The sequence below is a fragment of the Eleutherodactylus coqui genome, chromosome 1 (assembly GCF_035609145.1).
Source record: "Eleutherodactylus coqui strain aEleCoq1 chromosome 1, aEleCoq1.hap1, whole genome shotgun sequence".
NCBI lineage: Eukaryota > Metazoa > Chordata > Amphibia > Anura > Eleutherodactylidae > Eleutherodactylus > Eleutherodactylus coqui.
Window position 1 is genome coordinate 392664089 of NC_089837.1, and position 22825 is coordinate 392686913.

Genomic DNA, 22825 nt, shown 5'->3' on the forward strand with positions numbered 1-22825 from the left:
AAATGCAGCAGGAAGTTTAGAGACCAGTGGGAAAGTCTTAAAGCAGGGATGTCAAGACATAGGTGGGGCATTACTTCTTTAATTTTTTATACTGTACCATTCTACCCTGTATTTTACTTGAAATAAAAAGGCTGAGCAACCCTTTACCAATAATCGTTGACCAACTACACTACTCAATATTGAAATTGCAACACCAAGAAGAAAAAGCCAAAAGGCTATGCAAATTGAGGACGTTGAAGGCACCGCTAAAATATGCAAATGTTCAAATTTTCATGCACCTATCTCCAGTCTGTGTATATGGGAGGGGCTTCAATGATATGGAAGCCAGTTTAAAAGCATTTTTTTCAGCCACACAAAGCCTCAAAGTCTTGGCCTCCTGTTTATTGACGTTCCAGTTACTGCCACTTGTTTCAAACTGAAAGAGACAGAATTCTTGAACTGAGAGACCTTGGTTTATCACTCCAGAAGATTGCTACCCGTTTAGGCTGAGATGTACCAAGTGGTTGATCCATTCTATACTGAGAGTGAAGTAGACGTTACATCACAAGTCTAAGGTAGTGTCCACACAAAGCATCAGAAGGTGCTTTCACAACATTCAGCTACAAGCCAAACATCCACCGACAGATGTTCCATTGATCTTATGGCGCCACTCTCAAAGCTTAGCATGGGGCAGAGCAAGATAGCAATGGAGGCTGGAGTGGATGTCTATCCTCTTCAGTGATGCGTTCCACTTTCGTCTTGGATGGAATGACAGCTGGAGATTGCTCTGAAGACCACTTTGGCAGCACCATGAAGAGGCCTTGATGAGGGAACGCCACATTGGTCCTATTGCCTGGATTATGGTGTGGGGTTGTATAGTAGGCAGATCCCTCTGGTCTTCATTCCAAGGTATACCAACAGCTCTTTGGTATATTGATTTTTAGTGGAACCTGTGGTACAACTATTTCTCCAAATCAGGAGCTGTTTTTCAACAGGACTACACCAGGCTACATGTTGCTCGTTCAACTGTGAGCAGCCTGCGGGGCTTAAATGTGCTACCATGGCCTGCAGCATCTCTGGATTTGTCTTCCATAAAGCGCAAATGAGACATCGTTGATTGGCTATTGCAAAGGGGGCTACCAGCAACGCCTCATGTTGATTTCCATGTGCAAGTGCATTCAGTGAGACATATTCTTTAGACAACCATTAATAACCTCATTGATAGCATGTCAAGGCGTGTAAGTGCGTGTAGTTCTCTACATAGCGCTTATAAGTGATACACAATGAGATGTTTTGATTATTGTTACCATTTTTGAATCAATTGCATTTCATTAACATGTCTATTGATCCTGTGATTTCCTTAATTCCACAACTTTCCTTCTTGACATTGCAGTTTCAATGTTGTGAAGTGTATATCCACATGAGGCATACTACCAAGATCTACAATAAAAATGTGACTTTTTTTAAAAAGAACATTTTGACTGTAAGGGAGGAAATGATAGGCAGTTGCCAGGACAATAGCTTTTTTTCTCTATTATCGCAGTTTTTGTGTTAGAAAAACAAAATTGATTCCATGAAAATATACGGATTTATAGAAGAGAGGGGGCACAGGTCACCATCAGGTTAGGGAAACCATGAATTCTGGCGAGGTGCAAAAATGAGATATGACATTGCTGAGAGAAATCACTATTTTGCTGTGAGATGAAAGGGGACATTGCCTTCCTCAAGCTAACAGCTGTGCAAATATCTAGTGAACACTAGAACATATACTGTGATACAAGCATATAGATAGTGATTAGAGATGAGCGAACGTACTCGTCCGAGCTTGATACTCGTTCGAGTATTAGCGTGTTCGGGATGCTCGTTACTAGAGGCGAGTACCACGCGATGTTCGGGTTACTTTCACTTTCATCTCTGAGACGTTAGCGCGCTTTTCTGGCCAATAGAAAGACAGGGAAGGCATTACAACTTCCCCCTGCGACGTTCAAGCCCTATACCACCCCCCTGCAGTGAGTGGCTGGCGAGATCAGGTGTCACCCGATTATATAAATCGGCCCCTCCCGCGGCTCGCCACAGATGCATTCTGACAGAGATCAGGGAAAGTGCTGCTGGTGCCGGAGCTGCTATAGGGAGAGCGTTAGGAGATATTTTAGGGTTCAAGAACCCCAACGGTCCTTCTTAGGGCCACATCTGACCGTGTGCAGTACTGTTGAGGCTGCTTTTAGCAGTGTTGCACAATTTTTTTTTTTGTATATCAGCCGTGCAGAGCATTGCGTCCGCAGTCTGCAGTCATTGTACAGAGTATACTGGTGAGGCAGGGAAAGAGATATTCAGGCTATATAGGCAGTGGGCTTTTTCCAAAAAATTGATCGCCGTCATCCCGCCAGAGGGAAACAGTATACATAATATTATACGCTGCCTACAGTATCTATCTGCTGGGGGTAGTAGTCGTAATTAATACGCAGCTAAGCGTTACAGCAGGCTTGCGCAAAATTGTTTCCTGGATCTGCTGTCTGTTACATGATCGCCGTCATCCCGCCAGAGGGAAACAGTATACATAATATTATACGCTGCCTACAGTATCTATCTGCTGGGGGTAGTAGTCCTAATTAATACGCAGCTAAGCGTTACAGTAGGCTTGCGCAAAATTGTTTCCTGGATCTGCTGTCTCTGTTACATGATCGCCGTCATCCCGCCAGAGGGAAACAGTATACATAATATTATATGCTGCCTACAGTATCTGTCTGCTGTATCAGCTCAGCATTTTAAAAAAAATTGATGCAAAATACTTAAGGCCTACTACTGGCCTTTGGCCACTTGACTGCTTCTGCGCTGTGAATTCCACTAGCTCAGTCATACGCACCTACGTCTCACTACAGGCGTGCGCAAAATTGTTTCCTGGCTCTGCTGTGCGTTCCGTAAGGGAAGTCAGCCTCCAACCACAGGCCAATAAGCGGCACATTTAATTACAGCGTTCTGTTTCTGCACTACTGGTAATACAGCATGCTGAGGGGTAGGGGTAGGCCTAGAGGACGTGGACGCGGGCAAGGACGCGGAGGCCCAAGTCAGGGTGTGGGCACAGGCCGAGCTCCTGATCCAGGTGTATCGCAGCCGACTGCTACGGGATTAGGAGAGAGGCCCGTTTCTGGCGTCCCCACATTCATCTCACAATTAATGGGTCCACGCGGTAGACCTTTATTAGAAAATGAGCAGTGTGAGCAGGTCCTGTCGTGGATGGCAGAAAGTGCATCCAGCAATCTATCGACCACCCAGAGTTCTGCGCCATCCACTGCTGCAACTCTGAACCCTCTGGCTACTGCTCCTCCTTCGTCCCAGCCTCCTCACTCCATTACAATGACACATTCTGAGGAGCAGGCAGACTCCCAGGAACTGTTCCCAGGCCCCTGCCCAGAATGGCCAGCAATGGTTCCTCTCCCACCGGAGGAGTTTGTCGTGAGCGATGCCCAACCTTTGGAAAGTTCCCGGGGTCCGGGGGATGAGGCTGGGGACTTCCGGCAACTGTCTCAAGGGCTTTCAGTGGGTGTGGAGGACGATGACGATGAGACACAGTTGTCTATCACTCAGGTAGTAGTAATTGGAGTAAGTCCGAGGGAGGAGCGCACAGAGGACTCGGAGGAAGAGCAGCAGGACGATGAGGTGACTAACCCCACCTGGTTTGCTAAGCCTACTGAGGACAGGTCTTCAGTGGGGGAGACAAGTGCAGCAGCAGGGCAGGTTGGAAGAGGCAGTGCGGTGGCCAGGGGTAGAGGCAGGGCCAGACCGAATAATCCACCAACTCTTTCCCAAAGCGCCCTCTCGCACCATGCCACCCTGCAGAGGCCTAGGTGCTCAAAGGTCTGGCAGTTTTTCACTGAGAGTGCAGACAACCGACGAACAGTGGTGTGCAACCTTTGTCGCGCCAAGATCAGCCGGGGAGCCACCACCACCAGCCTCACCACCACCAGCATGCGCAGACATATGATGGCCAAGCACCCCACAAGGTGGGACGAAAGCCGTTTACCGCCTCCGGTTTGCACCGCTGCCTCTCCCCCTGTGCCCCAACCTGCCACTGAGATCCAACCCCCCTCTGAGGACACAGGCACTACCGTCTCTTGGCCTGCACCCACACCCTCACCTCCGCTGTGCTCGGCCCCCTCCACCAATGTCTCTCAGCGCACCGTCCAGCCGTCGCTAGCGCAAGTGTTTGAGCGCAAGCGCAAGTACGCCGCCATGCACCCACACGCTCAAGCGTTAAACGTGCACATAGCCAAATTTATCAGCCTGGAGATGCTGCCGTATAGGGTTGTGGAAACGGAGGCTTTCAAAGGTATGATGGCGGCGGCCCCGCGCTACTCAGTTCCCAGTCGCCACTACTTTTCCCGATGTGCCGTCCCAGCCCTGCACTACCATGTCTCCCGCAACATTGTACGCGCCCTCACCAACGCGGTTACTGCCAAGGTCCACTTAACAACGGACATGTGGACAAGCACAGGCGGGCAGGGCCACTATATCTCCCTGATGGCACATTGGGTGAATTTAGTGGAGGCTGGGACAGAGTCAGAGCCTGGGACCGCTCACATCCTACCCACCCCCAGAATTGCGGGCCCCAGCTCGGTGGTGGTATCTGCAGCGGTGTATGCTTCCTCCACTAAACCACCCTCCTCCTCCTCCTACGCAACCTCTGTCTCGCAATCAAGATGTGTCAGCAGCAGCACGTCGCCAGTAGTCGGTGTCGCGCGGCGTGGCAGCACAGCGGTGGGCAAGCGTCAGCAGGCCGTGCTGAAACTACTCAGCTTAGGAGAGAAGAGGCACACGGCCCACGAACTGCTGCAGGGTCTGACAGAGCAGACCGACTGCTGGCTTGCGCCACTGAGCCTCCAACCGGGCATGGTCGTGTGTGACAACGGCCGTAACCTGGTGGCGGCTCTGCAGATCGGCAGCCTCACGCACGTGCCATGCCTGGCCCACGTCTTTAATTTGGTGGTTCAGCGCTTTCTGAAAAGCTACCCACGCTTGTCAGACCTGCTCGGAAAGGTGCGCCGGCTCTGCGCACATTTCCGCAAGTCCCACACGGACGCTGCCACCCTGCGCACCCTGCAACATCGGTTTCATCTGCCAGTGCACCGACTGCTGTGCGACGTGCCCACACGGTGGAACTCTACGCTCCACATGTTGGCCAGGCTGTATGAGCAGCGTAGAGCTATAGTGGAATACCAACTCCAACATGGGCGGCGCAGTGGGAGTCAGCCTCCTCAATTCTTTACAGAAGAGTGGGCCTGGTTGGCAGACATCTGCCAGGTCCTTGGAAACTTTGAGGAGTCTACCCAGATGGTGAGCGGCGATGCTGCAATCATTAGCGTCACCATTCCTCTGCTATGCCTCTTGAGAAGTTCCCTGCAAAGCATAAAGGCAGACGCTTTGCGCTCGGAAACAGAGGCGGGGGAAGACAGTATGTCACTGGATAGTCAGAGCACCCTCCTGTCTATATCTCAGCGCGTTGAGGAGGAGGAGGAGCATGAGGAGGATGAGGAGGAGGGGGAAGAGACAGCTTGGCCCACTGCTGAGGGAACCCATGCTGCTTGCCTGTCATCCTTTCAGCGTGTATGGCCTGTGGATGAGGAGGAGGATCTTGAAGGTGATCTTCCAAGTGAGGACAGCCGTGTGTTGCGTACAGGTACCCTGGCACACATGGCTGACTTCATGTTAGGATGCCTTTCTCGTGACCCTCGCGTTACACGCATTCTGGCCACTACGGATTACTGGGTGTACACACTGCTCGACCCACGGTATAAGGAGAACCTTTCCACTCTCATACCCGAAGAGGAAAGGGGTTCGAGAGTGATGCTATACCACAGGACCCTGGCAGACAAACTGATGGTAAAATTCCCATCCGACAGCGCTAGTGGCCGAAGGCGCAGTTCCGAGGGCCAGGTAGCAGAGGAGCATGTACAGCACAGGTAGGGGAACACTCTCTAAGGCCTTTGACAGCTTTCTGGCTCCCCAGCAAGACTGTGTCACCGCTCCCCAGTCAAGGCTGAGTCGGCGGGAGCACTGTAAAAGGATGGTGAGGGAGTACGTAGCCGATCGCACGACCGTCCTCCGTGACGCCTCTGCCCCCTACAACTACTGGGTGTCGAAGTTGGACACGTGGCCTGAACTCGCGCTGTATGCCCTGGAGGTGCTTGCTTGTCCTGCGGCTAGCGTCTTGTCAGAGAGGGTGTTTAGTGCGGCTGGGGGAATCATCACAGATAAGCGTACCCGCCTGTCAACCGACAGTGCCGACAGGCTTACACTCATCAAGATGAACAAAGCCAGGATTTCACCAGACTTCTTTTCTCCACCAGCGGACAGCAGCGATACGTAAGCAATACGTAGGCTGCACCCGCGGATGGAAGCATCGTTCTCTATCCCCATCAAAAACGGGGACCTTTTAGCTTCATCAATCTGTGTATAATATTCATCCTCCTCCTCCTGCTCCTCCTCCTGAAACCTGACGTAATCACGCCGAACGGGCAATTTTTCTTAGGCCCACAAGGCTCAGTCATATAATTTTTGTAATCAATTTTTATACGTTTCAATGCTCATTAAAGCGTTGAAACTTTCACCTGAACCAATTTTTATTTTAACTGGGCTGCCTCCAGGCCTAGTTACAAATTAAGCCACATTAACCAAAGCGATTAATGGGTTTCACCTGCCCTCTTGGTTGGGCATGGGCAATTTTTCTGACGTACATTAGTACTGTTGGTACACCAATTTTTTGGGGCCCTCGCCTACAGTGTAATCCAATTAATTTTTTGCCCACCTGCATTAAAGCTGACGTTACATCAGCTGTGCTGGGCACTGCAATGGGATATATTTATGTACCGCCGGTGGGTTCCAGGGAGCCACCCATGCTGTGGGTCCACAGGGAGTTGTAACTGCATGTGTCTACTTCTAAAGAACCCCAGTCTGACTGGGGCATGCAGTGTGGGCCGAAGCCCACCTGCATTTAATCCGACGTTACCTCAGCTGTGAAGGGCACTGCAATGGGATATATTTATGTACCGCCGGTGGGTTCCAAGGAGCCACCCATGCTGTCGGTCCACACGGAGTTGTAACTGCATGTGTCCACTTCTAAAGAACCCCAGTCTGACTGGGGCATGCAGTGTGGGCCGAAGCCCACCTGCATTTAACATGACATTACCTCAGCTGTGATGGGCAATGCAATGGGATATATTTATGTACCGCCGGTGGGTTCCAGGGAGCCACCCATGCTGTGGGTGCACACGGAATTCCCATTGCGGAGTTGTACCTGCCTGTGACTATTTATAAAAAACCGCGGTCTGACTGGGGCATGCAGACACCTTGACAGAATGAATAGTGTGTGGCACATAGGTTTCCCATTGATATGCCCACGTGTGCAGCTCCTGATGGCGGTGGCACAGGATTATATTTCTCATTGCTTCTGTACAGCATTGTGGGCTATCGCCCCGCCCCTTTTAAAGAGGGTCGCTGCCTAGCCGTGCCAACCCTCTGCAGTGTGTGCCTGCGGTTCCTCCTTATGGCAGACGCACTTATAAATAGACATGAGGGTGGTGTGGCATGAGTGCAGCTGAAGGCTGCGCAGGGACACTTTGGTGTGCGCTGTGGACACTGCGTCGTGCGGGGGGGGGGGGGGGGTTGGGCAGCATGTAACCCAGGAGAAGTGGCAGCGGAGTGTCATGCAGGCAGTGATTGTGCTTTGTTGGAGGTAGTGTGGTGCTTAGCTAAGGTATGCATTGCTAATGAGGGCTTTTCAGAAGTAAAACTTTTTGGGAGGGGCGGGCGCACTCTTGCCGCTATTGTGGCTTAATAGTGGGACCTGGGAACTTGAGATGCAGCCCAACATGTAGCCCCTCGCCTGCCCTATCCGTTGCTGTGTCGTTCCCATCACTTTCTTGAATTGCCCAGATTTTCACAAATGGAAACCTTAGCGAGCATCGGCGATATACAAAAATGCTCAGGTCGCCCATTGACTTCAATGGGGTTTGTTATTCGAAACGAACCCTCGAGCATCGCGATAATTTCGTCCCGAGTAACGAGCACCCAAGCATTTTGGTGCTCGCTCATCTCTAATAGTGATGTATACGACACAATTCATATCAGTACATACAGCAGGAAATAAATCTCTATTTTATAGTGGCCTATGGAAGCTGTAAGCAATGGTATAGGCATAGAATTGTATACATCTAGACGTGTTCAGCTGAGTGCAAAGATAGAACTAGTGTAAACCTACTAATGTAGTATAGGTTAGGCCTCCAAAAAACTGTCTTATAGAGAAAAGATCATTCACATCATAATCAAAATCTATCTATATATATCTATATATCATATCTATCATATCTATCTATCTATCTATCTATCTATCTATCTATCTATCTATTTCATATCTATCTCATATCAATCTCTCTATTTCATATCTATCTATCTAATATCTATCTATCTATCTCATATCTATCTATCTCATATCTATCTCATATCAATATCTCTATTTCATATCTATCTATCTCATATCTATCTATCTCTCTATCTCATATCCATCGCCTATCGATCCATCTCATATCTATCTAATATCTATCTATTTATCTATCTATGTCATATCTATCAATCTCATATCTATCTATCTCATATCTATCTATCTCATATCTCTCTCGTATCTATCTATCTATCTATCTATCTATCTATCTATCTATCTCATATCTATCTATCTATCTATCTCATATCTCTCTCTCGTATCTATCTATCTATCTATCTCATATCTATCTATCTATCTCATATCTATCTATCTATCTATCTATCCATCTTCTATCTATCTATCTATCTATCTATCTATCTATCTATCTATCTATCTATCTATCTATCTATCTATCTATCTATCTATCTATCTATCTGCTATCACACATTTCCTAGGTGAATACCAAAGACATAGAAGTACCAAAGTGATAACTCACATGTTTAATCTTTGAATGCAGAGAGTTTTTCCTGGAACTACACCTGAGGGCCAAGTGTTTAACTATATGTTTGCAAGCTTCTGTCTTGCCAGAACCACTTTCACCACTAGGAAGAAAATATAAGAAATTTGATCAAGATATTTGCTCAAAAATATAAACTTTTTAAATCAGTTTTAAAACCTGGGTATAGATGTTCTGAAGCATTTGTAAGGGGTTTTCCAGCCCCTTAAGTTTTCAAATACGTTTAATATGGTCTAAAATAACAAAAGGAATGTACTTATCTTTACAGTACTGCATTTCTCTCATGTGCATGGTCCCCTAACAGTCTTTTTTTTACTTGGCTCCAACAATAATGTGCAGTCTCTATATGTAACCACTACTGCCAATCAAAGTTCACAACAGTCAATTGTTTTTAAATCATAGATTGTGATGTCAAAAATGTAAGAAAAAATCATCAACAATTCTTTAAGAAGATATTTAACATAAAAACTGATTTACATAATAAGTTATTTTTTGATGACGCATTCAATATAAACTGTAAATCTACTGAACTAACAAAAAAATACGTATCACATAACTACACTTCCTGCGTCTATGCGTGCCTCACACATCATGAATCTGAAATATTGTAGAGCTTTAGAGCCACCTAGTGGCAAATGGCAAAAGTTACAAAGCATCTCGATCGAACAACTGTAATAGATTGACCAAGCATTATGTACAACATAGAGAATACACTTGTCAAGTCAAGCTGCAAGATAATGCAGTGTCTTCTCAACTAGAAATCACACTGTTGATAGCAAGGCGCAGACATGTACACAGATCTCCAGTAAATCAGCTATATATGTCTCGCTTTTACACCACTAAATTATTTGCTGCAAGGGATCTCTAGCTCTTAACAGCCAATACTATACTGCAGTCCCTCCCCAGTAATCCTGTCTTGCTGCTGTTCTTTGTTAATATTATAATGTTGTGGTTCTAAGCTAGATGAGACCTTTAATAGTTGTGAAACATGTTAATAATATAATATCTATAACTATGACGAAAGGCCCATTTAGACACAACAATTATCGTTCAAAATTTGCTCAAAAGCAGTCTTTTGAGCGATAATTATTGAGTATAAATGTGCCCATCTTTCAGTTTTCTGCCGAATGTTGGATCTCAGTTCGACTTGAAATCCATTGTTCAGCAGAACAACTGATAAGCAGGACCGCACGCTGCGCTCTGCCTGGGGACCGCTGATTACAGATGATTACATTCTCTCAGCTTTCAGACCCATGGCAGAACAAAAGGAATTTAGTCAGAGAATAGCGAACGGTGCTCTGAATAAATTCAGCTTCCGGCAGCTCAAACGCTACTAATTAGTACTAATGGGCATTAGTACCAATTAGTAGTTTATGCAAAATGATCACTCAAAAGCCATCTTTTGAGCGATCATCTTTGTATCAAAACGCACCTTAAGTCCAGTCTCACCCGAGCGGATTTCAGTTACGAATTCTGCAACCGCAGTCTGCACGTATGATATGCAGTAATAAACAGTCTATCAAATGCATCAACCTTGGCCGTTTTGCTCACACTTGCAAGTAGGTATTGCAGATTCTGTGAGTGAAAGAAAAATCGCAAACATGCTCTATTTTACCACCGATTCCGAGTATATGAGCTCCATTGATATCTATAAATGCATTAGATCCGCAGTATACTCAATTATATTGCCCATGGATGCGGATTGGTACGCAAGTTGCTATGAGAGAAGATACAAATGGAATAAAGAAAGCAGAAATTTGTGGGCTGACAATGCATGAGAGTCTGGAGAGCAACACACCATCCAGACTGCTGTCTGCAACCTCTGCTTATTCTTCTGGGCTATTCCTGCAGAAGAATAAGTCATTTTTTTAAGTGCTTTATACTACTTTCAGTATAAAGCCAGCCAAGCCTGGAGAGCAGTATCATGAGGCATGGCTCTCAGAACATCTCACTACGACAGCACAAGGGAATGTCGCCTGAGCGATAGAAGGGGGTTTCCATGGAGTTGGCCAACTTTCTGATGTCATTCGCTGCTTGCGTTCATTCTTCCGCGCGAACGATATGTTGTCATATGCTGTACATCTGCGTGGAAAACAACATTTTAACCCTTTCCAATCCAATTTTGGATTCAGGGTTTTCTAGGGGGCTTTCTCTTTCTGCCATTATACAATTGTGCCATCTGCTGGCTAGAGCCAGTACTGCGGTATGTGAAATGCTGGAGGGGCCCCGACAACAGAGCGACCAGTAATCTACAGTAAGAATACCTGGCCGGACATCTTCCGACATCAGAGCTGTACAGCCTTCAATCAGAATGTCTTTAGACGTCAGACAGTGGACTGTGGATTTTATGACTAAAGCAAATGGGGGTCTACTTTTTGATATACAGTAACTATTTTAACTTCAAATGAACAAGTCTCAACACTCCCAGAAGAACCCATCAGCATCCTTGTCTCCTAAATGGCAGGCACTACATAAAACTCTGCATGTTGTCACCAATTAGTGTGTATATATTCTAAGAGTATATAATATTTCCTGGCAGCACTTTCATTACATTAAAGAAGCCTAGAAGAATCACAATAATAACATCACTTCTCCCTCGGCACATACTGACAGTATAATGGTAGTTATGTCTCCTTGCTTTTTTATCTCCATGTGATCTTTCATGTTTTTCCTATTGTTTTTACATTGAATTTGTGCATAGAAAATAACAAGCAACAGATAGGAAATCAATCAAAATGCACAACAAGTGAGATCAAATGGCTATATGAGTTTAGGATGCATAAAACCACAATGCTTTGAGGCTCTGATCTATCTTTGTTGGTAGACAGTGGCATCTGTCAGTAAAAAGCAATAAATGCATCCATTTTTGGATCCGCCATGAAAAAGGCACAATGTATCAGTTAAACAGATTCCATATTAGTCTATGTGTGTCAGATTCCACTGTTAGGCATCTATAACAGCGCCAGTTTAAGATTGGGAGCTTTTCCCGGCATACATGTAAAACTAGGGCTAAAAAATAAAGAGTCAGCCCAGCCTTAGGCCACTCCCACACATGCGCTTTTAACTGTGATTATCGTGGCATTTCGAATGCCGCACTAATCATGGTACAATGCTCCCCTTGATCTCAATGGGGCATCGCAGACCTGCGCTTCAACATCACGTTTTCTAACTACGCCATTTTTGAGCGCTGCCTGCTCTATTCTGGGGCATTTTTGCATTTTTTAATGCATCTCATCAGCCATCAGAATAATGGGGTGCGTTAAAAAAGGCTGTTGAACGCAGTAACCTGCTTGCGAAAACGCAGATAAAAATTGCAGTAGAATGCTGCGATTAAAAGCAGCAGCGTTTTACCAATGCAATGTGTGAGAGTGGCCATATACTGTTAAAAAACTTCAGTCAGCCACCTCTCTTCGTAGCTGGCGCATAGCATCAGATTGGATTAGGCTATGTTCACATCTGCATTAGAGGCTCCATTTCAGATTCTGTTAAATTTCCCATGAAGAATAGAGCTGCATGCATCACTGTTCTTACAATCCAAACTACAGAAACCATGGAAGAACCTAAAGGATCCTTTTTATAAGTCAATGAGGGTCGCCGGAGTTGGTGGTATCCATTGAGCAATGCATCCGGCATACATTGTGGCTTCCATGATAAATGTAACCCACTACCCAAGTGTGAACAGAGCTTTATTTTATACATGCTTTACCACAGGACATGACTATGTCTTAAATCACACATGAAGCCTGGGTCTTTAAATAGTTGCTTAGTTTTGGAAAGTATCCTATTAAAGGGAATCAGCAATCAAAGCAAAAAAATATATTCTCAGCGCTCAAAAGGATTCCCTATGAGTGCTGAGAATATATTTTTTTGTTTTGATTACTGATATCTATTCCACCCATTCTCTTTTGGTTTTTGGATTGTGGGTTATCTCCTGCTGCCCTCCGAGATCGCGGATGCTCTGCTGGACATAGAGATTTATATTTCAAAGTGAACCAGTACCCGGAGCCATGGCAGGTGGGTTCCTTGTTTGGGGCCCTCCTGCTTGCACCAGGTAAGTCTTTTCTTTCATTTTGTTTTAAAATTTCCTTGAGGCGCTGTCCGATCTATATTCTTTCAAAGGTCATGTATAATTAATTAATAATTACTATTGTTTAAATCAAGTTTTTATTTTCAATATGTTTCATTAAATAAAAAACAAATAAATCCTAAAATCCTGCAGCTTTCAAATTGACCACTAAGCCTAAAGGCCCTTTTACACAAGCCGACAGTCATTTCAGCGACTGCACAAGTGCGGACATCACCACTAAGGTCATCAGCGCGCATACAGTGCTTTCAAAGTGAAAGACGCTCACTGGCTTCTTGCTCCTCGATCGGCGTTTTCTATGGGAAGCGCTGTACAAGGAGCTGTCACACAGCACAAGAAGCCAGTGAGGGATAACAAGGTTGTTTAAGCTCACAGAAAAGTCAGCTTAAACAACTGCTAACAACAATTGAGTAATAGTTACACATTTACACGTAACGATTATTGCTCACTTTAGGCTGTTTGAACAATTTTGAGTGATTATAATTGTTGCGTGTAAAAGGGCCTTAATAATATTCTGACATTTCCTGTTTTACAGCCACCCTCTCGGCAGTCATCTCATTATCATCAAAGGCAGGATTACAATGAAAGGTAACACCTCGAACAATGCATTTCAAAAGTCTTCAGAGCCTCTCACTTTTTTACATGTTGCTATGTTGTTGCCTTGTGCAAATTACAAAACAAGTATTTTCCCATCATTCTACACTCAGTACGCCATAATGATAAAGTGAAAACAGAATGTTAGAAATCTTTGTAAATGTTTTGAAAGTAAAAAACTTTACATTTTGCATTGTGATAAGTATTTAGATCCTGTACCTAGTACTTTGGCAGCAATTACAGCCTCCAGTCTTCTTGCATATGATGCCACAATGGGTATTAGTGTTTCTTGACGCCACCAGGAAGCTAGGGGTTTGACAGGGGGAATGCCCCTCTCACACCCCTAGATCCCCATTGGCTGACATGCCAAAAGTCCTAGCAGCACACTGTATATAGTTTGTTGCCTGCCGTGGACGATAAGAGTTAGGGATTATGTTTCTTTTAGCCTTATAATGTTACGGTAAATGGAACATAATCCCTAACCCTAACCGTCCACAGCAGGCAACAAGCCATATACAGAGGCAGCAGCTGTGATGTAGCACTGCCCTGGATATACTTCCACCGTGGAGGACACAACAGAGACGTGGGGAGCCGCAGACAGGAGCCGTGACGGCAGATGTGACGTGCCCTGTGAGCAGGAAGAAGGAAGATCAGTGTCCAACGCACGCTGACAGAAGCAGCTGCAGGGGGCAGCCCAGACACGCACATGTAACAGCACAAGCAGGGACCACAGCACCGGACAGCAGTTGTGTAGCAGCGGCGATTATAGGGCCACCTACCGAACTGCTTGCGAGGGGGATCATTTTTAGCAGCCGGGGAGGCGGCAGGGGAGAGGCTTGCCCGGTGAGCAGTATGCACAGGCCGGGGAGACGGCCGCGGGGAGCACTAGTAACAATGCCAAGACGGGAGGGCAGACGATGAGCGGGGATTAGCAGGAGCAGAAACGTGTATTCACTGTGGAAGGCATCATTATACTTAGCTGTCAGGACCTGCAGCTGAGCCTTCTCTGCAGCCAATCAGCTTCTCGGGGGAGTCACTAGGCAGTCTGTCTTGTCTCCACCAGTACTTCCTGGTGGCGTCAAGATACACTAATAACGCCACAATGTTTGCACACCTAGATTTGGGGATTTTCTGCCATTCTTCTCTGTAGATCCTTCCCTTTGGGTGTGGATGCCTAATATAGGTAGTACAAAGAAAGGATTCAAGAAGAAGAAGTAGTGTGAGTGCACACTGGCCCATCAAGAGATTGGGAAGGAGCGTGAACGAGTCCTATGGGCAGAACTCAGGGAACTAGTAGAGGCAGAAGTAGCAGCATGGTGGCAACTAGAGATGAGCGAACGTACTCGGTAAGGCCGATTTTGCAATCGAGCACCGCGATTTTCGAGTACTTCACTACTCGGGTGAAAAGTACTCGGGGGCGCTGTGGGGCGGGGCGTGGCGTGGTGGAGCGGGGGGTAGCAGCGCGGAACAGGTGGGAGCTCTCTCTCTCTCCCTCTCCCCTTCACTCCCCTCTGCAACCCCCCGCTCACCCACAGCGCCCCCGAGTACTTTTCACCCGAGTAGTGAAGTACTCGAAAATCGCGGTGCTCGATTGCGAAATCGGCCTTACCGAGTACGTTTGCTCATCTCTAGTGGCAACTCCTTGGAGCAGGTAAGCCATGATAAAAGCACACCGTAACAATAGCTCATCCCTCAGAAGGCCTACAAGAGAAATAATATTTCTTGATCAGTTCGGGAGAGTTAATGTTTACTTGTGGTTCCCATGATCTCTCCTCAGGACCATAACCTTTCCTACTCCGCCAAGAAAATTGGCCTTCTCCTTTTCTTTATAACATCAAGAATCTCTTGAACTTCATATTCTTCTTTAGAGTGACAAGACGGCGATGAGGAAATGGTTGGTTTTGAAGGAGTTACGAATTTTCGAATATGGTGGTAACTGAAGTTTGTAGCAGACTGGCTTGATTTGTTTTATAATCTTGAAGGAGCCTAGAAAGCTGGTGTGCATTTAAAAGAGGGCATATTTAATCGAATGTTCTTACACGATCTCCAGGTGAGTATTTAGGAGGACTTCTTTTCTTCTCTGCAGACCTTTTCATAATGTCCGAGACATGTGAAAGTAAAGTTCAGCTTTGGTAACAAAGAAAAGCGACAAAGATATAATTACAGTGACTGATTAGGGCACTCAATTTGACTATTAGAATGAGGGTAGTAAGCTGCAGAGAAATCAAGCTTGACATGCAACAGCGGATAGAGGGCTATCCAGAAGCATGAAGTAAACTGTACTCCTCTATTTGAAACAGTGTTCAGCAGAAGACCATGCAATCAGAAAATGTGGTCAAATAATAATTGCATCAGACAGACCACAGAAGGCAGAGCTGGAGGTATAAAGTGGGCCATTTTAGAGAATCTGTCCATGACTACCCAGATTATTGAATTGCTGAAAGAGAAAGGTAGATCAGTAACAGAATCCATGGCTATTTGAGTTCCATGGTGACTGAGGGATAGGCAGTGGATGTAGTGGACCAATTGGACATTGGTGAAAGGGTTTATTTCTGGTGCAGGTTTCTCGAACAGATGCATAGTCTTTTATATCTTTTACCATGATGGGCCAGGAATACTGATGAGACATAAACTCAAATGTCCTCTTGAAACCTGGAAGACCTGTCAGTTTGGAGTCTTGACCCCATGCGAAGATATGTTCCCTTTGGGAAGCTGGGACAAAGATTTTTCCTGGGGGTAAATCACAGAGGGGAGTAGTATTTGCAGAGACAATTCTTTCAGGATTGATGACGGATTGGGGCTCTGAATTATCAGCAGAAGTGTCAAAAGACCTGGAAAATGCGTACACTTTGGTGCTCTTTTGAAGCAGGATGAAAATGCAAGACAGAAGTTAAATCAGGTGAAGAACAGTGACCAGTGAGCTTGTTGGAAGTTCAGATGTTAAGCAGACTGAATATAGGTTGAGTTTTTATGATCCGTGTAAATATGAAATTGGTGAAGTAAACCTAATAAATGCTTCCATTCTTCCTGGGCAAGTATAATAGCAAGTAACCCTTATCACCTATAAGATTGTTTCTCTTAGCGGAAGTGAATAGCTTGAAGAAGAAGCCACATGTAATATTTTTCTGTAATGTATTCTTTTGGTGCCAAACAGCCCAAGCTCCCAGGGAGGAAGCATCAACTTCAAGGTAAAGAGGTTTTGATGAATCCAGACAGTGAAGAAAGGATGCACAAACAACCAGACATTTGAGTTAGATAAAGGCTTCTTTAGCCTCAGGTGACCAATTCTTGGTCACCTGAGTTATAGCAGACAATGAGGCAGTCAACATGGAGAAATGTGGAATAAATGGACGATAGTACTTGGCAAATCCAAGGAAATGCTGGATGGCTTTCAGACAGAGGTTTTGGCCAATTGAAGTTGGTTGATAACTTCTTTTTATCCATGGTGAGGCCTTGGGCAGAGATTATGTATCCTAGAAAGGACAGACTAATCTGCTCAAAGAGGCATTTTTCCAATTTAACATACAGATAGTTTTGACAAAAACACTGCAAGACAGTCTTCAAATGCTTGTGATATAAGGTGATATCGCTGGAGAAGATCAATAAGCTAAGTAGACAATAACTGGTGAATAGAGAAGATCTCGAAACACATCATTCATGAATCCCTCATATACTTCTGGAATATTACATAGCTAAAATGGCATCACCAAATATTCATAGTGTCCTAGTATTAAAAGTCGTTTTCCATTCACCTCCCTCACAAATCCTAGTAAGGTTATAGGCTCCACAAAGGTCTAACTTTGAGAAGATGGTGGAGCCTTGAAATCTATCAAACAGTTCAGAAATGAATGGTAGTGGATACTTATTCTTTATTGTAACAGCATTTAGAGCTTTGTAATCAATGCATGCCTGAAGGGATCCATCTTTCTTTTTCACAAATAAGAACCCCGCATCTGCTGGAGAAGAAGACTTCCATATGAAGCCACACTCAAGATTTTCTTTAATGTAGTCTGACATGCCCTGGGTCTCTGGCAATAATAACGGGTATACTGGACCTCTGAGTGGTGATGCGCAGGAAGCAGGTCGATGGGACAATCATAGGCTTGATGTGGAGGTAGTGTCTCAGCCTAATTTTTACTAAACACATTTACATACAAGACGTATTAAGGAGGGAGACCGGGAAGCTCAGAGGGAACTGGTGGACTCAGGGCTGGAATTACATTGCATAGACAGGGGGTATAGCAATAAGTACGTGAAATCTGCCCAGCGTGCCAAGCAATGGCTGGAGAATGCTGACAGAGCCAAGGAAGTCCCAACTACACTGAATTTATGTACGTGGGGAGGACCAGCAAAGAAATTTTCTGTCTGTGCAGGACTCCAATCTGTAAATCCAGAGGGATGGTAGCAAACCTGATAACTTCCGACATGAGGTTCATGTCAAAAGAAGTAATGGACAAGGGCTTCTTCAAGGGTAGCGTACGTATCCTGTACTTGGCCACCAAGCATTGGTGGATGATGTTTTAGGTAGCAGCGGAGTAAAGGTAAGCCTTCATAGAAAGTGGGAGTCTCCATGTGACAGAGATACAGTAAGTAGAAACCTTAGAGAGGACTCAGTGTCATCTAGGGCAGCCTCCCCCCCCCCCCCCATTCACTGGGCGTGATTAGAGAAAATGTCTATGTCCATCCCAGTACATGCACAAATTTTGTGTATTTCTCTTCAAATGCTCATCTGCAGTAAGCTTTGCCCTCTCAACCATCATGGGTTCTTAAATGTGGGATTCAGGAGGAGCTTCAAGTGTTCCTTTCTAATTCCGTGGCCAGCATGCGGAACTGTATAACATAACGGACGATGCTGAGAGTGTCTTGGCAGAGATGAAGAAGTGCAGTGGTGACAGAAAAAACTTGGCAAGGTTCCTCAAAAACAATCTGGAATGGTAAAGGCCCATTTACACTGGATGAATGTCAGGCAAACGATGCCTGACACTTGTCCCTGTGTGTACTTGCTCCCGTGCTGTTGCACAGGAGCGAATATTGCTGGCTCGCTCATAGAGTGGCCAGCAGGGGACCTGGGCGGCTGGAGAAGATTTCTCTCCTCGCTCTCCCCCGCCCCTCTCCATTCACTTTACAAGAAGCCATTCAGTACTAAACATCTGCTGTTTACACTGAACAATCATCCTTCAGGATTTCATGCAGCTTAAATGATGAACGATAATCATTCAGTGTAAATAGCAGCTGTTCAGTACTGAATAGCCACTGCTAAAGTTAATGGAGATGGGTGGGGGAAAGCGAGGAGAGAAATCTCCTCCAGCCTGCCCTGCCTCCCTGCTGAGCGAGCCAGCGATACTCGCTCCTGTGCAGCAGCATAGAAGCAAGTAGACATAGGGACGAGTGTCGGGCATCATTTTCCCGATATTTGTCCAGTGTAAATAGGCCTTAAATCTGAAGGCTAGAGGTTGTGGAAGTATTGAGCTGTCATAATGGTGTAGCCCATGCTAGAGCTTCACTGGACAGCAAGGAGATGATAAATTCAATTCTACTGTGACCAGGAGGAAACTGGGCTGGCTTAAAAATCCTCGGCAAGACTTGTGATCTCCGTGATAGCAAGATGGTAGAGGTAGCTGAAGTCCAATGGCAGGAGCAGAAAACAGAGATGTAGTCTGGGCAGTCAGATAAGTAGATAGCTGGCTAAAAAGCTAGATGACTATTTGTGATGGATAGGGGTTTGAATTGCAGCTTGATAAGACTGTGTAGGTTCCAGAGCATCCAAACATATTGCAACAGTCTGCAGGATATGGGAAACTTAATCCTAGAATGAGGAATCACGCGCGGCTTGACTTGGCATGATGTTTGCAGAGCCAGTGGGATCTATGGCCTAAGTAAACTGTCAGGCAGACAGATGTGGATTCACCTTGCCACACTCCAGTTTGACTTTGGGCTATCTAAGGCAGAAGCACTTGGGAAACCTGGTTTTCACACTTGACACCTTCAGTTTATATTCTGGCTCTGTTTCCGGTCAGCAACAATAAAGTCCAGAGCACAGAGCCAAGGTCAAGGAGCACAGAAGTCAGATTAATCAAACTCAGGCAAGGGTAAGAACCAGAACAAACACAAACTGGGGCTTTGTCACAAATGGGAAGTCCCCAGAGCTAAATTTCAAGTGTCATTTAAAAGGGTCTGACTACTCATGTCAATAAAAAATGTTAGTTTTTCATTAAAAAAAATATATATATTTTGAACATTCTATTTTCATTTTATCACTATGGGGTATTGAGTGCAGACTGATGGGGAAAAACTTGATTTTTTAATTTTATTAGTTTTTTTAATTTTCACAAGGACACAACATACATAACACAATGTAAAAGTGTAAGGGTCTGAAGACTTTCCTAATGCATTGTATCATCACAGGATCCAACCTGGTTGGTGATAATCAAAGCTTAACTACTCTCCTTCTCTGCACAATGACCTCTGTACATGTCACAGAGCATGCCTAGAACCCTCTCCCATAGACGTGAGTGGGTCAGCTCCTGTCCATTGTGTGAATGATGCCTGATTCCTGCTGTAAAGCATCTCTAAATGCTGTTAACAATGGCTCAAGCAAGATTTTCTTGTACAGAAAGCAAAATAAAGAAACCTACACTCTGAAAATAAAAACATATTAGAAAATAAGAATACTTGTCAGTATCTGTTTTTCTTAGTAAAAAATGTAGGAAATTCATGCATTTAAGACTAGATTCACACAGCTGTATGTGTGTTGCACGAGAGATACTCGGGCACAGCTCAGTGTCAATGCGCTGTATGGTCTCCACAGATCCTACACACCAAATGTCCTATTCTAGTCCATGTAAATACAAGAGAATAGGGCATGCAGTGATTTTTTTTTTCACACAGAGCATCTGTCCATATGGAAACTTGAACATCTCAATAGCCTCCTAGACTATTATGGGCTGTGAGCTTTCTATGAAATGCACAGACAACATACAGCCCCAATATACAGCTGTGTGTATGGGCCCTAAGGAACTCTAAGTCAATTAATGGGGGTTTCCCATCCATTAGCAAAGCAGCTACTCAACACATCCATGCATTACATGGACAATCCATGAATTCTGATAGGAACTGTGTAATTCTTTATTCAAACAATCCTTTAAACATTTATGATCACCATAGATAGAACATCATCCGATAATTAGAAAGATGTTTTAAACCTCTAAATGGTTCAAATAAACTGAATGAATAATGCCGCTTGAAGAATTCCACCAAGCAGGTGGACGCGGTCTAGTTCTTGTAAAATAAGCCTTCTGTTTGCTCTACACTGAAAGATAATGCCAATCACAGCTGAGTAAACAATATCCAGACTAATACTAAATATCCAAAATAAATCCTAAAGCGAAGCAGCATGACTATAAAATGAAATGTAAATATGTGTAGCATAGTATTAAAGCAAGACATGAACAGCAAGCTATAAAGCTTCAAATAATTGCACTTGGAATTGTAAATATATCTATAAAAATGTATGAGGTCCCTCTGGAGAATAAGGAACAACATCTTGTGGGGAAGCAGAAGGAGAGCTTCTAGCATTCTGAGGAACTTACCACCTGTTAGTTTATTAGTCGTTATGAAAATATACAAACTGGAGATTGTTCTAAACTTATATTCTAGATCACTGCTATGCTGACCTCAGACATGCAATAGGTGATCGCTGGAGTCCCCATCAATGCTATAACAGAGAGAGAAAAGTGGCTGCCTGATACACCTGCTACTGCTTGTCTCAGAAAGAAACTTTAAGACATTAAAATGCAACCAGCCAGTTGTCTTGAAATTGTGGGTGAATTCTTATATCTTAGTGTGAAAACAATCCAATGTTTGTTTTTCCTTTTTTATAATCAGCTACTTTTATCCTTTTTCCTAACTGAGGCCGCCTGCAGATGGGCGGGTCGGATCCGGCGGCGAGGATTCTCGCCGCGGGACCCGACCCGAGCGCTTGCAGGGACCAGCGCGTACTCACCCGCGCCCGTGGCTCCGGCTGTTTGATGTGCGGCTTGCCGGGCAGCCGGCGCATGCGCAGACCGGAGCCGGCGGTGGGTGAATGACGTTTCTGTGATAGTCATACCTTGTAGACAGGGCGAGGTCTTGCTCAGTGTAAACAGGACTCATTTAATCTTTGAACAACTGCCTGTTTAACGTGACTGGAGGCAGATGGCAAGAAGAGATCTCTGGCCCACTCCACCTCCATTCACTGAACAACTATCACTCCTATGTTAACCCTTTCTAATCCAATTTGTATCCTGGTTTTCCTAGGGGGCTTACTCTTTTTCTGTTGTTATACAACAGCGCTATATGCTGGCTAAAGCCAGTACTGCATGAAGTGACACATTGAATAGGCTCCCATAGCAGAGAGGCTGGCAATATACAGTAAGACAGCCCCGATGGGCGTCTTCCAACATTGGAGCTGTACAGCCTTAAATCATAATGTCTTCAGAGGTCAGACAGTGGATTGGAAAAGGATAAAGCACATGAGAGATAGTCATTGGGACAGCATAAGGGCCAAAAAGTTGACCCATGTAAAGGTACCTTTACCTTAAAGGGGTATTGCGGTAATTCAATGTGAAAGTTATATGCTACATAAGGTGATTTTGCAAAATAATAACTTGTCTAGGAAAGCTGTAGAGATATTCTTTGAATTGTGGTCTCCCCCCAGCTTAGTTCTCCATTGGTATCCAATGGTGACAACCTGTACGATCCGCAGAGTTTTACTGGTCAGGCTGCTCAGTGCCTTCATATTCTGTAATGATGGCACAGTTTGTACAGTTGTTAATGCGCACTCATCAGTAACTGACAATGGGGCATTGTGGGAGATTTAGTTTTTTAACTACCCGGTGACCATTTTAAATCATGATGTGAAAATCTGAAGTGGGTTGGAAAGCCACGGTGGTGCAGGTCTGCAAAAAAAGATACTGGAGTTCAGTTTCACAATTTAGTTGAATATTTGAAATAATGGCAATAAGTGGAAACGCTAGAGAAATTTTGACAGTTTTGCCCAGTCTCCGGAATACCCCTTTAAGTGTCTGTGCACATAAGAGGCTATGCATAAAGAGATTAGATAGAATACCTACAACAAACTAATTCTGAGGCATAAAGTCTCAGTGTTATCAATTATTTCTGACCTCCTAGCCATGGAATA

At 44.9% G+C, this 22825-nt stretch overlaps 1 protein-coding gene across 1 annotated transcript in view; it reads right to left on the reverse strand.

Moving 5' to 3' along the window:
* Positions 1-22825, reverse strand: part of MYO16 (myosin XVI) — a 339522-nt gene that overhangs the window by 164324 nt on the left and 152373 nt on the right. The window contains exon 14 of the mRNA XM_066579909.1: positions 8949-9054. Coding sequence (XP_066436006.1) covers positions 8949-9054 — 106 coding nt within the window. The remainder of the gene's footprint in view (positions 1-8948; positions 9055-22825) is intronic.